This window comes from Aphidius gifuensis, linkage group LG5, assembly GCF_014905175.1.
Source record: "Aphidius gifuensis isolate YNYX2018 linkage group LG5, ASM1490517v1, whole genome shotgun sequence".
NCBI lineage: Eukaryota > Metazoa > Arthropoda > Insecta > Hymenoptera > Braconidae > Aphidius > Aphidius gifuensis.
In genome coordinates, this window is record NC_057792.1 from 4,382,917 (window position 1) to 4,395,356 (window position 12,440).

Sequence of the window (12,440 nt, forward strand, 5' to 3'; positions counted from 1 at the left end):
AAAATTATCAATCAATTATTTGATAATGCTCAATATTTAAAAAAAAAAAATATTGTAAATACTAAAAAATAGAAAAAATATATAAAATGTTTATAACATTGGAAGGTCATTAAAAATATATAAATAATAATAAAAAATATTTGTTATTTAAAAATGATTTATTTAAAATTATTACAAATTAATTTCTTCTTTTAAATTTTTTAGAATTTTTATTTCCTTTGAAGCCACTTTTGTTTCCAAATGGTCTTTTTTTACCATATTTTTTACCTTCAATTTTTTGATTTCTACCAATTTCCCAATCAAGTTGTTTTGCTGAAGCACCATCAGCATCACTAAATGCATGAGAACTACCTTGTTTACCATGACCTTTAACACGACCTTGTTTTTCAAGCATTTCAGCAAATTCTTCAGCAGCAACAAATACATTGCTATCAATATCACCTTTTTTACCAGATTTTTTAAATTTACCAAATATATTTGATGATTTTTTAGGTTTATTATCATCATCATCGTCATCAAAATTATCAAAAAATTCCATGTCACTCGCGTCATCATCAATTTCATCAAGACCCAAATCATCATCGTCATCAGCAACAGCTGCTATATCTTCATCATCTATTAAGCCATCAGATAATTCATTTTCATTATCTGAATCATCAAATTCCATATCACCCATGTCATCAAGATCCTCCTCATCATCATCACCAACAGCAGCCATATCTTCATCATTTATTAAACCATCATCGTCTTCATCATCATCATCAATATTTTTTGATTTTTTCTTTTTATTTTTTAAAGTTCCAATATCAGCAGCAATATCAAGTTCATCAAAATCTTTTGAACCACTTAATTTATCCATCATTTCATTGAAATCATCACTATTGACACTGCTATTATCATCATCATCATCATCATCATCGTCTTCTTTTTTAATTATTTTTTTATCATTATTTTTAGTTTTTAAATATTTATATAAATACAATTCATCAACAGGAATTTTTCTTTCATCTTCACTTAAATAAGTATTACTATCAATTGGAATTGAACGTAATCCTTTTGGTGCATATTTTGAACGTGTAGCAAGTGGATCATTTGTATTATCAATATTTTTATCATTAATTTTTTTTGGATTTTTAAATACATATCTATCTAAAAATCTCATTGTTGTTAAATCTTCCAATGGATCACCAGAATAATCAATACGTTGACCTTCTATTATTTTTGATGCAAATAATACAACACTAGGATGAAAATATCTAAATAAACATGCTAGCTCAGCAGCTGGTGCTTTCATTGAACCAGATTTTAATGGATTAATAACAAATGGATCATAGTACGGACTATTATCTTCTTCAATTTTAACAACATCTTTTTTATCAGGATCTTCTAATTTATTACCATCTGAATTTGTTATTACATTACTTAACATAATTGTGTTTTCTGGCTTTATATTTTTTCCAATATTATTAGTTATTAATTCAATATCATCTTCATCTTCATCATCTTGATCTTCTTTTTTTTTCTCATCATCATTATCATTATCATCTTCAGGTTTTTCTTTTTTAATGACAATATGACCCTTAGCCATAATTTGTTTTAAATCTTTTCTTGCTTGTATAACTTGTGATACAATATACAATACAGCACATGTCATATTTGCTGGATAATATGTTGAAACTTGAAGTACACGTTTAATAAATGCAAATACACGTGATAAATTTTGATCTTTCATCATAACTCTGTATAATAAATTTAAAAATACAGCTTTTTTTTGTGCAAGAGCAATTTGTGGATCAAATAATTTACGATAAAATGCTGTATAAAATCTATTTTCTTGTTCTGGATTATTACCAACAACTTGATGTAATAAACTTAATGCATTTAATGAAACATTAAATGATCCAACATGTACAACTTTATAAACAGAATCAATATGTTCATTTAATTTAATTGTATTTAAATTTGCAAAACGATATGCACGATTAACACCAGTTAATATTGCAGCCATCATTCTACTATCTGGTTCACCTTTTTTTAAACAAGCTTTAAAAAATGCAAAATAAAGATCAATTAATGTTGTTGAACATTCTGAATCATCTTTATCAAGTACATATTGTGCTAATAAACAAATTGCATAATATTGTGCACGTTGTCCAATATTTGGTCTAAATAAAAGTTTTTCAATTTCTTTTAATACAACAACTTTCATTGCTGGATGTTCATGTAATAATTTATTTAAACAACATACTGCTTTTGATGCAACTTTTGATTTTGGATCACCAACTTTATTTATAATAAATTCAAGAAGTTTTTGTTCTTGTTCTGAATTAGCAATTAATAAATCAGTCATAATAGAAATAGCTTTTTCACGATTAACATCAACAGTATCAGATGCAATTGATGATAAATTTGTTAAAAATTTTTCATATTGTTCACGTAATTGATCTTCAAAATACCAATGTGATAATAATCTTTTTCTTGGTATATCTGTTGTAAATTGAGCTGGATCATTTGCTCCTGGTATTTTATCTAAATTTTGTTCTTCAAATTTAAGTAATTTATATTCTGGATGTAATAAATCACCAATAAATAAATCTCTTAGTTCATTTGTTAAATCTGTTGTTTGATTTTGTTTTGATACTTTAACTTGTGATACTAATGCAATAATTCTTGATAGTGTATATTTTGGATTATCTTGAATAAGAACAATATTTGCTGAAACTTTAGTTTTACCAGTACCTTTTGCTGATGCTGTACGAAACCAATCAAGTTCAGAATTTCTTATTTTAGATTGTTTCAATTGATATGCTGCTGTTTCACCTTCTAAATTTTTTTTTGCTTCAGCTTTTAAATCCAACACTTCTATTTCGGTTTTTTTATGTTTGCAAGGAGCTGATTCTTTTGGAAATTCTTCGTACCATTTTTTTGTACTTGTTGATTCATCCATCTAAAAAAACAAACAAAATGTATCAATATTTATATTTATTTATTTATTTATTTTTAATACAAAACCTCGTGGTGTTTTTACAACTAACCTTTATTGATGGTCAAGTTCTCTGTGTCTTGTTGAAACCTGTTCTCTCTTTGACAAAAAAAAAACATGTGTGTGTTTTCAACAGTCTCTCTTTCTGCTCTCTTTCTCTCTGACGCCATATTGTGTAGAAAAAATCAAATGTTTTTTTACCTACTAAGGAGAAAATTTCTAAGGAAAACCCCCTCCGCTTTTTTTTTTTGTGTTATCACTTATCTCTCTCAACGAGGCGGTGTTATTTTTTGTTGTTGTTATTATGTGAATTCAAGCATTTCAAGGAATTCAATTGCGTTCAAAAACGTTGCTTACTGCAAAATTTACAACAAAACATTGCAAACATACTGTAACACGTCGTCCACGAACTAAGAATCAAGTCATGGAACCTTGGATTACTCGTAATGAAATAAATAAACGAACTCAACTTCCAGTAGATGATGAACCAGGAAAATTTATTAAAAAAAAACCATCATCTACAAATTCAATACGTCCAAGACCACGAATACCTTTACCAAAAAATCCACAAGTAAGATCAATTATTTATTTAATTTTTTACTCCATAAATTGTGATAATTTTTTTTTTATTCATTTGGAATTTATTTTTTTATCATTAAAGATATTTGAGGAAATTAAATATTCATCTGAATATGACAGTGATTGGCAGCCAAATTTTGATGAAATAACAGCTGATATTCAAGCGGTAATTATTATTTTTATGAAAATATAATTTGTCTTTATTTTTAATAATTAAATAATAATGAGTATAATTGTTTCAGTTAAATGGTGGACCACTTTGTACTGATGCAATGCTTGTTAATGAATGGAAACAAAAGCTAAATAATTCTACTGAAAATAAAGATGACGATAACAAAAACAACAACGTCGATGATATCTTAATTATTAACAATGATGTTGATGACAAGAGAAAAAACAAAAAAAAAAGATCATCAAGACGAAGAAATCGTCCATTATTTTCCAACAATGTATTGATGAGAAACTTGGTGCAAAAAGATCAAACTCGTCATGAAAATATTGTTGAAATCAAAATGAAAAACTTAAAAGTTTAACAATTAATTCTTGTTATAAAAAAAAATGTTAATACATTTAAAGACTATAATTATTAAATTATAATATATAAAAAAAAATAATTATTATATAACAAATCAATTAATTATTTACTCTGATTTACAGTATGAATTTTGACACATTTAATTATAAAAATTGATGATAAAATATGTTTTTATTAATACAAACTCATTTTTTTTTTTTATATATTCACTGTGTGATGCAATAAAAAAAATACTATATTATTTATCAAATATTTCGTTAAATAAATAAATCAAATTAAACATAAAAATTATAATATCTAAAAAAAAAATATTACCTGTAATTGAATTATAAAATTAAAAAGATAAAATAAATAACAACAATTTTTTTTTGATAAAAATTAGCCCATTTTTTTATTGATAAAAACACACTTATTGTCTTAAAATTTATAATTATAATTTATAAATAGATAAGTGTGTAGATTAGTATAAATAATGAGAAAAGTTATTATTAACATTAAAGTGTAATATTTTATCATAATATTACACCAAGTTAAGGCACATGAGAAAAATAATCATTGAATGTTTTTTACTTTTCAATAAGAAACAAAAAATACTGAATGTTTTTAATCCTTTATAAAAACAAAAATATGTTATTAAAATAATAACATTTAACGTAGATTATTATTCAAGTATTTTAGCACTGCTAATACAAAAAGTCATAAAACGATAGACATTAAATTTATCAACAGAATCAGTAATATTGTGTCCAAGATCAAATGGATCCTGAATACACATTACACAATCAACTTCAAGCATATGGCCATGTTCTAATTGACGAACATAATGTTTCATTGAAGCTGGTAATTCACGTGGCTTTAAAAATAAACTTTTTTTCACAGCCTTGCCCAGCAATGGACAAATAATATCATCTTTATAATCAAATGATGCATAGAATAAAAAAAAATTTTTTAATAATTTTTTAAAATCTTTGACTTCAGTAAAAGTAAATATATCAGTTCCAACACCAACTTCCCAACCAGCAACTGTACGTTTTTCAGTTTTTTTTTCAATTAACTCAATGACTGCTGGTAATATTGATTGTACTTGAAGATAATAAATAACTAACCAAGCTATTGCATTACTTGAAATACGTGTAAGATCACAATAATTAAACCATTTTTTTATAAATAAAATAAGTTTACGACAATTTGAATTTTTATCGCAATATATTTTAATTAAATTTGAATTTTCAACAGCAAGACCATTATTAAATGAAATATCACAATCAATTAATGTCGTACGATGAACAAGTTTAATAATTGGTATTCTTGCATTTAAAATTACTCTTTTAATAAGCCAGTCATTTTTTTTATCAATTAAACATTTTTCAACTTCTTTTATCACTTCATTGACTTCAATACTACTTGAACCAAAATATGAACTCTTTTTTTTATGTTTACAATCTAAATAAATATCAATATCAGAATTTTCAAATGCCAATCCAATTAAACGTGATCCAAAAATATAATGTTGTGCTTGTGGATATTTATTTTTAATTGTATTTGTTAAATCTTTTAATACTAGCTTCTCTTTTTTACGCTCATTTTCAGCAAAATTATCAATTAAACTAACTAATTTATCTGCATAATAATCTGGATTTACAAGCATGTCATTAATAATAACACTTGGTAATTCATTGATGAAAAAATGTTTATCTTTTTTGTGATATTTGTGCATTTTTCCTTCACAATGATATGAAAATGTTTGAGGAAATCCATACCACAATACAGCACAAGTTGGACAATAATCAAATATTAATTTGTGCGAATATTCTTCAACTTTTTTACGATGTTTCTTTTTATCAAGATGTTCACGAAATTCAATTTCATTATGAAATTTTGCACCACATATTACACACCAATATACTTGACAATTATAAAAATAAGGATTACTCATAGAATGAATACTTTTATATATATTATTCTTATTTTTATCATAAGTATTAGTTTTATCTTGATGATTTTTTGTATCAATATGATTTTTAATCATTTCACTTTTATTCATTATCATTATATCACATGGCAAACATTGTACTGTTGAATTTGATATTTCATAAATATATTGAATAGCCAAATCAAAATTACTCAACTGATCATTAAATGTTTCATATTGTTCATGTTGCTCCATTAATTGTTCATAATTACGTTCATGTAAACGTGAACAAATATGTTCATTAAATGTTTGAAGTGAATTTTTTACTTTTTCATTACAAATAAAACACCAAATATTATTTTCATCAAGAGTCATTGACAGAGTAATTCCTTTTTTAATATTTTCAATTTTATCATTATCAATTTCATAAATATTCAAATTTTTACTTGGTCCATTGTAAATAATATTATCTTTAATTTTTTTACGTTTTAATGTTTGTATTTTTTTATTTTTTCTGTCTTGTTTTGTAGTGTCTTCTTTATCACAGTTGTCATCTGAAGATGATTCATCATCACTGTTGTTGTTGTTGTTGTTATTATTGTTAACATCATCATTATTATTAACAATTGGTTTGATACCTAATAAATCATTTAAAAATGATTGCATATCAGTTATTTCTTCTTCATTTTCTTTTATTTCTTCTTCATTTTCTTTCAAGTCTTTTTCATTATTTTCTAAATTTTTATTTATTTCTTTTTCAGTTTTTATCAATACTCTATCAACTTCTACATCAGAATTAATAAGAAATCTATCAACAAAATGACAACTCATGTGTGTATGAAGATCATTTCGTGTTACTGTTTTTTTTTCACAAATATGACAAGAATGTTTTGCTTCTGGTTCTGCAATTTTATCACTTGATACTAATTTTGAAATATTTACAGTACCTCTTGATTTAGCTGCATCAATAACTGTTGGCCAAGCTGCATTATTTAAATTCAAACCTGTTGAAATATTAAATTCCATTGTATTTGTTGTTGGAACAGACCAAGCTGGTTTTATTGATGAATCCATAAAACCAAAAACTTTATTCATATTATCAATATGTTCATTAGTTAAACGATGTTCACTTAAACCTTTTACTCCTCCTGGTACTTTAATATGACATATTTCACAGTCTTCAGCATTCATCATAGCTTTACGTGGATCTTCAAATTTTTTAAAACGTAATTCATTAGTTTTGCTGTAATTTTGAGCAGTATTATTCATTTCTAATGGTGTTATATTAAGAGATGAAAATGATGAATTTATTTCAGTAATTGCATTTGGAAAATCATATTGATGACGTAGTGCTGAAGCTGTATCTTTTTCATTATTAACAATAGGTTTTTTTTTAATCTCAATTGGTTTATTTAAAATTGGATTGTCATTTGATTTTTTAACCAAAACTTCAACATTACTTTTATGTTGTTCATTTTCTTTATTTTTTGATGCAATAATCTTTTTTTCAGCAGCATGACGTTCTCCTCTCAAGTGTTGTGCAACACTTTTTAAACCATCCAATCTGCATAAACAAATTTTACACTCGTAACGATTTTGATGAAGTAGTCTTACTTCATTTGATAATTTTTCTTCAGATATTTTATTGTTACTTGTTTCTTTTGTTTTTGAAATTTTTTCATTGTGCTGCAACAAATTGATATCTGGTGATGATTTTACTTCAGCAATTGCATTTGGAAAATTATGTTGATGGCGTAGAGCTGAAGCTGTGTCTTTTTCACTATTGACAATAGGTTTTTTTTTAATTTCAGTTGGTTTATTTAAAATTGGATTATCATTTGATTTTTTAACTTCAACATTTTTTTCATGATGTTCATTTTCTTTATTTTTTAATGCAATAATCTTTTTTTCAGCAGCATGACGTTCTCCTCTCAAGTGTTGTGCAACACTTTTTAAACCATCCAATCTGCATAAACAAATTTTACACTCGTAACGATTTTGATGAAGTAGTCTTACTTCATTTGATAATTTTTCTTCAGATATTTTATTGTTACTTGTTTCTTTTGTTTTTGGAATATTTTCATTGTGCTGCAACAAATTGATATCTGGTGATGATTTTACTTCAGTAATTGCATTTGGAATATCATGTTGATGACGTAGTGATGATACTGTATCTTTTTTACTATTGACAATAGAATTTTTTTTAACCTCAGTTGGATTAATTAAACTTGGCTTGTCATTTGATTTTTTAGCTTCAATATTTTTTTCTTGTTGTTTATTTTCTTCATTTTTTTTCTTTTTGTTGGCAAAATGCCGTTGGCCTTTTAAATGTTCTGAAACAGTCTTCGGATCACCCAAATGACAAAAACAAATTTTACATTGATAACGATTTTGACTAAGCATTTCTATTTCATTTGATAATATTTCTTTAGATTTATTATCGTCTATTGTTTCTGTTGAATCAGCCTCAGTCATTTTTTCTTTATTATTAACAATAGAATTTATCTGATTTGTTGCAATATTAATTGAATTATTATCAGCTGATTTTTTATCCATAGCAGCAATATTATTTTTATGTTTTTCACTCGGTAAATGCTTCTTGTCTTTTTGCTCAAATTCACTTTTAACATCAATATTAATACTATCATTTGAACTTGACTTTAACTTATTAAGAAAATCTTCAAAATCATCATAGTGCTTATCAATATCTTCTTGTTTAATTGATTCCCATTTAGGAAAATTTACAGGACCTAGAGATTCTTCATTATAATTTTTTATTGTATTTTTATCAACATTATTTGACAATAAACTATTGATCAATGGTTTCTTTTTATCAACTGTAACCATTTCAACATCTTTATTATTTTTATTATCAATATTGACTTTTGTTCCTTCTGTATAATTATTTTGTTGACCTGCAACATTTTTTATACCATATTTAATTATATTACTTTGTTTTAATTCAGCAATTTTTCTTTTATTTTTACGATTACAATCGTAAATATGTTCATTTACAGATGAAAAATTAAGAAATCTCGTTTCACATAATTGACATGAATAAATACCAGACATAACGTGATAATAAATATTTTTAGGCAACCAGGTATTATCATTAAATTCACTAGTTGGTTGTTGATTAACCATTCGAGTTATTTTAATTAATTTCTCATCATTTAAATTTTCTATATGTTGAGAAATATTCAAATGATTTGAAACTGAACCACTACTTTTAAGTTTCTTGTAACAAAGTGTGCATCTATATGCAAATTTATCAGTTTTATCATTTTCAATAATAAACTCTGAATATTTTGATAATGATTTATCACCTGGTACATCAGACTTTTTAATATCAAATGATGATGATGATGATGATGATGAACATGATAATTTACTTTCATCTTGTGTTTGACTTAATTTCGAGGTATTTAATGGTGTATTTTTAACAATATTTGGTTTATTATTCAGTCCACAATTAGATTTGCTAGATGTGCTATTTAATGACATCAACTTTGGATTAGAATTTAAATTATGTTTATTAATACTCTCCTTTTTATGTTCAGCTTTTTGTTGTATTTGCATTTCCAGCTTGTTTTGTTTATCAATCAAAAAATCTTTCAAATTTCTCAAGTGTTTCAAGCCATTAACATGAGTATTAATATTTAAAATTCTTCCAATTGTTCTACCATTACATAATTTGCATAGAAAGCAACCATTTTGACTCTTTTTTTTTGTTTCTTCAATACCCCAAGGTAACTCATCATGATCTGTATAACCGAGTTCCTTGGTAGACACTCCATTTGCAGTGCTAATTGACATTAAGCTTGGAATAATGCTGGGATTCCCTGACATTATGAGGTCTAACAATACATAAAAAATACTTTAGACAATATATTACGTATTAATTAATTAATTTAAATGTGTATACTTACAGTTTAATCTTAATAATTGTTATTAATATAAAATAACATTTAAAATTTAATTTGTGGTGCTGGCATTCAACAGGTATCTTGCCAATATGATACTAAAAACAAAAAAGAATTTTTTATTATATCAAGTTAAAATATTCATATACTATATTTACATTCTTCACAGGAACAAACTTCATTTGTTTATTATTTATACATTATTAAATTTGATACCAAATGAAAGTTTATATTTTAAATTGATAAGAATAAGTATTTCTACTTACCCAATTGGAGATATCAACACTTTTCTTTGATTTATATAGGCACTGAATAATTATTGTTATTTTAATGACATATAATTTAAACAATAAAAAATAAAACAAATGACGAAATTCTACAAAATGATACACGCGTGTTTTTTATTATTTTCTTTTTATGGGATATATTTATGTTTTTCTTTTTTTTTCTTTTGATCCAGCAATGGATAACCTTCATGGACACATACCACCCAGCCCTTATTTTAATACCGTATTTTTTCGGTATAATACTCTAAAGAAAATATACACCGGTGCATTGAACCGTTTTTTACTATTAATTTTAATTGTTTTACAACTAATGACTATATTGTTATCCTGTATTTATAAACAACAAATAATAATAATAATATCAAGTAAATTAATCATTTGTTTTTATTTTTTTCTTCTAATTAATTGGTACGCTAGCGCTCGAGGTGGTGACTGGAACAACTAATTAACCAAAAGAGAGAGAAAAAAAAACCGGTTACTTCTCTCTCTCGCTGGTTTACATATTTTAAACATGGAGGTGTATAAGGAGCAATAAGGAGGGTAATCTCTCGAAATTTACTGAAGCTCACGGAGCAAGTTAGTACGTTTTTTTGCCGGTGATGACGCTTTTGCTACAACAGTTCTATGGTCACATGGTATTTTTGTTTACAATATTTTTTCATGATAATGTGACAAGTCAAAAGATAATTATTTATTAATTGTTATTAATTAATTCACCTCCATGTTATAAACTAATAAATAGATAAATGTGCTTGGGCCTTGGAGCATTTGGTCGTAAAGGATCAAATACTTTTTATTTCTTTCTATCAGCAATCATTAATAACTTTTGAAGGTGATTATCTTATATTATAATATAAGAAACTTATCATCATGGCTTCTTCAACAACTCAGATGTAAGTAAATATTTCTAAATTTACTAAAATTATAATACTAGACTTTTTTGTGTTATTTTTACTGCTAAAATGGCTACCCGCAAGCAAAAGGAGGTTCGGGGATGCACCCCAAACCACCTCAAGCATACATAAAAAAAAAACATATTACATAACCTTGAGCTATTTATCTCCATTTTGATATATTTTTTTTACCCCAAAAAAATAAAAAAAATATTTTCAATTAGTTTTTTTTTGTATGAAATCAATTATTATTTATATAGGTATATTTTAATCACTATAATTATTTTATACCATAAAGAATCATTTTTCCATAAAAAAATTTTATACCTAATCGTATTTAAAAAAAAAAAGTTTTTGGGAAATCTGTAACTCCGTTTAACCACATTTGTTTATGTTCGAAATTATGTTGTTACACTTGCTCCCATAAGAGCCATGTTTAACCTATCTAAAACAGGTCAACTTTAATAATTAATATTAAAAAAACGAATATTATTACCTATAATTCTGTTAAATATCCGCAAACTTATAAATAATGTTTATAATGGTTTTTTTTTTTTTTTTTCTTACAAAAAAATAGTCGTACTAGAGTTGATCTACTCAGTCATATTAAACAGCGTTTAAGTGACGAGGGGGAACTATCGGAAGGTGCAAAAACAATTCTTGATGAATATATAGCTAAAGAGGAAAAATATGCTGATGCAAAATTAAGAACCATACAAAACTGGAAGCCACTACCAGCACGTTCGCCACAACAATTGCAAACTTTAGAATTAACAACTAAAAAGCAGGCTGAATATAAGTAAGTAATTATATTAATTTTATAAAAAAATTAAAATGACATTTAATCACAAATTTTATGTATACGAAAAATTACAGGAAGTATTGTGAAGAGTTGGGACCACATCCAACACTCGATCAAATGAATAAAAAAAAAGAGCTCCATGATGAAATCAGAAAACTTATGCATCAAATTTTTATTGGAGAATCTTAGAAGCCATATACATACATTATTTTACATTATTTTCAATTTCAAATATCTAAAGAATTGTAAACGATGTTAATAATAATAATTTTTTTTTTTTTCTCGTACATGGATTATTAATTCTCTATATTAATTCAGTCAAATTTATGTATTCTGGATAAAAAAAAAAAAAAAAATTAAAAAAAAAACACTAAATAATCATATGCTTTTATGTATGTTTAAATATCGAATAAAAATTTTCTAGAAAACTCGTTTATTTTCTAGTTAAAAATGTTAAAATGTTAATAATAATGGGTATTATTATTTTTAATGATAGATAAACTAAATAATAGAAAATTATTTATTT

At 25.3% G+C, this 12,440-nt stretch overlaps 4 protein-coding genes across 4 annotated transcripts; 2 read left to right on the forward strand and 2 right to left on the reverse strand.

The window, feature by feature from the left end:
- Nucleotides 1-139: 139 nt before the first annotated feature.
- LOC122856996 (CCAAT/enhancer-binding protein zeta-like) lies at nucleotides 140-3,182 on the reverse strand. The gene is made up of 2 exons (XM_044158957.1): nucleotides 3,036-3,182; nucleotides 140-2,947 (listed from the first exon to the last, which is right to left on the reverse strand). The coding sequence occupies exon 2, from the start codon at nucleotides 2,945-2,947 to the stop codon at nucleotides 179-181; it is 2,769 nt and encodes a 922-aa protein (XP_044014892.1). The 5' UTR covers nucleotides 3,036-3,182; the 3' UTR covers nucleotides 140-178.
- Nucleotides 3,183-3,396: 214 nt separating this feature from the next.
- LOC122857000 lies at nucleotides 3,397-4,475 on the forward strand. Its single transcript, XM_044158962.1, has 3 exons — nucleotides 3,397-3,554; nucleotides 3,645-3,728; nucleotides 3,805-4,475. Exons 1-3 carry the CDS (start codon nucleotides 3,408-3,410, stop codon nucleotides 4,093-4,095), a joined length of 522 nt encoding a protein of 173 aa, XP_044014897.1. The 5' UTR covers nucleotides 3,397-3,407; the 3' UTR covers nucleotides 4,096-4,475.
- Nucleotides 4,476-4,745: 270 nt separating this feature from the next.
- LOC122856247 lies at nucleotides 4,746-9,858 on the reverse strand. Its single transcript, XM_044157939.1, has 6 exons — nucleotides 9,336-9,858; nucleotides 8,820-8,924; nucleotides 8,324-8,768; nucleotides 7,470-7,573; nucleotides 6,834-7,373; nucleotides 4,746-6,479 (listed from the first exon to the last, which is right to left on the reverse strand). Exons 1-6 carry the CDS (start codon nucleotides 9,856-9,858, stop codon nucleotides 4,759-4,761), a joined length of 3,438 nt encoding a protein of 1,145 aa, XP_044013874.1. The 3' UTR covers nucleotides 4,746-4,758.
- A 1,015-nt stretch (nucleotides 9,859-10,873) lies between these two features.
- LOC122857002 lies at nucleotides 10,874-12,350 on the forward strand. Its single transcript, XM_044158965.1, has 3 exons — nucleotides 10,874-11,112; nucleotides 11,690-11,911; nucleotides 11,989-12,350. Exons 1-3 carry the CDS (start codon nucleotides 11,090-11,092, stop codon nucleotides 12,101-12,103), a joined length of 360 nt encoding a protein of 119 aa, XP_044014900.1. The 5' UTR covers nucleotides 10,874-11,089; the 3' UTR covers nucleotides 12,104-12,350.
- The last annotated feature ends 90 nt before the right edge of the window (nucleotides 12,351-12,440 follow it).

What these genes read in the sequence shown, in the direction of transcription:
- LOC122857000 (XM_044158962.1), top strand. Translation starts at nt 3,408, where the DNA reads ATGGAACCTTGGATTACTCGTAATGAAATAAATAAACGAACTCAACTT. An exon ending in CTTTACCAAAAAATCCACAA is followed by an intron (nt 3,555 to 3,644) that starts GTAAGATCAATT and finishes TTATCATTAAAG; the next exon opens with ATATTTGAGGAAATTAAATA. An exon ending in TAACAGCTGATATTCAAGCG is followed by an intron (nt 3,729 to 3,804) that starts GTAATTATTATT and finishes TAATTGTTTCAG; the next exon opens with TTAAATGGTGGACCACTTTG.
- LOC122856996 (XM_044158957.1), bottom strand. Translation starts at nt 2,947, where the DNA reads ATGGATGAATCAACAAGTACAAAAAAATGGTACGAAGAATTTCCAAAA.
- LOC122857002 (XM_044158965.1), top strand. Translation starts at nt 11,090, where the DNA reads ATGGCTTCTTCAACAACTCAGAT. An exon ending in GCTTCTTCAACAACTCAGAT is followed by an intron (nt 11,113 to 11,689) that starts GTAAGTAAATAT and finishes ACAAAAAAATAG; the next exon opens with TCGTACTAGAGTTGATCTAC. An exon ending in AAAAAGCAGGCTGAATATAA is followed by an intron (nt 11,912 to 11,988) that starts GTAAGTAATTAT and finishes GAAAAATTACAG; the next exon opens with GAAGTATTGTGAAGAGTTGG.
- LOC122856247 (XM_044157939.1), bottom strand. Translation starts at nt 9,858, where the DNA reads ATGTCAGGGAATCCCAGCATTATTCCAAGCTTAATGTCAATTAGCACT. An exon ending in GAACATTTAAAAGGCCAACG is followed by an intron (nt 7,574 to 8,323) that starts GCATTTTGCCAA and finishes TTGTTTATGCAG; the next exon opens with ATTGGATGGTTTAAAAAGTG. An exon ending in AGAAAATGAACAACATAAAA is followed by an intron (nt 7,374 to 7,469) that starts GTAATGTTGAAG and finishes ATAATGAAAAAG; the next exon opens with ATACAGCTTCAGCACTACGT.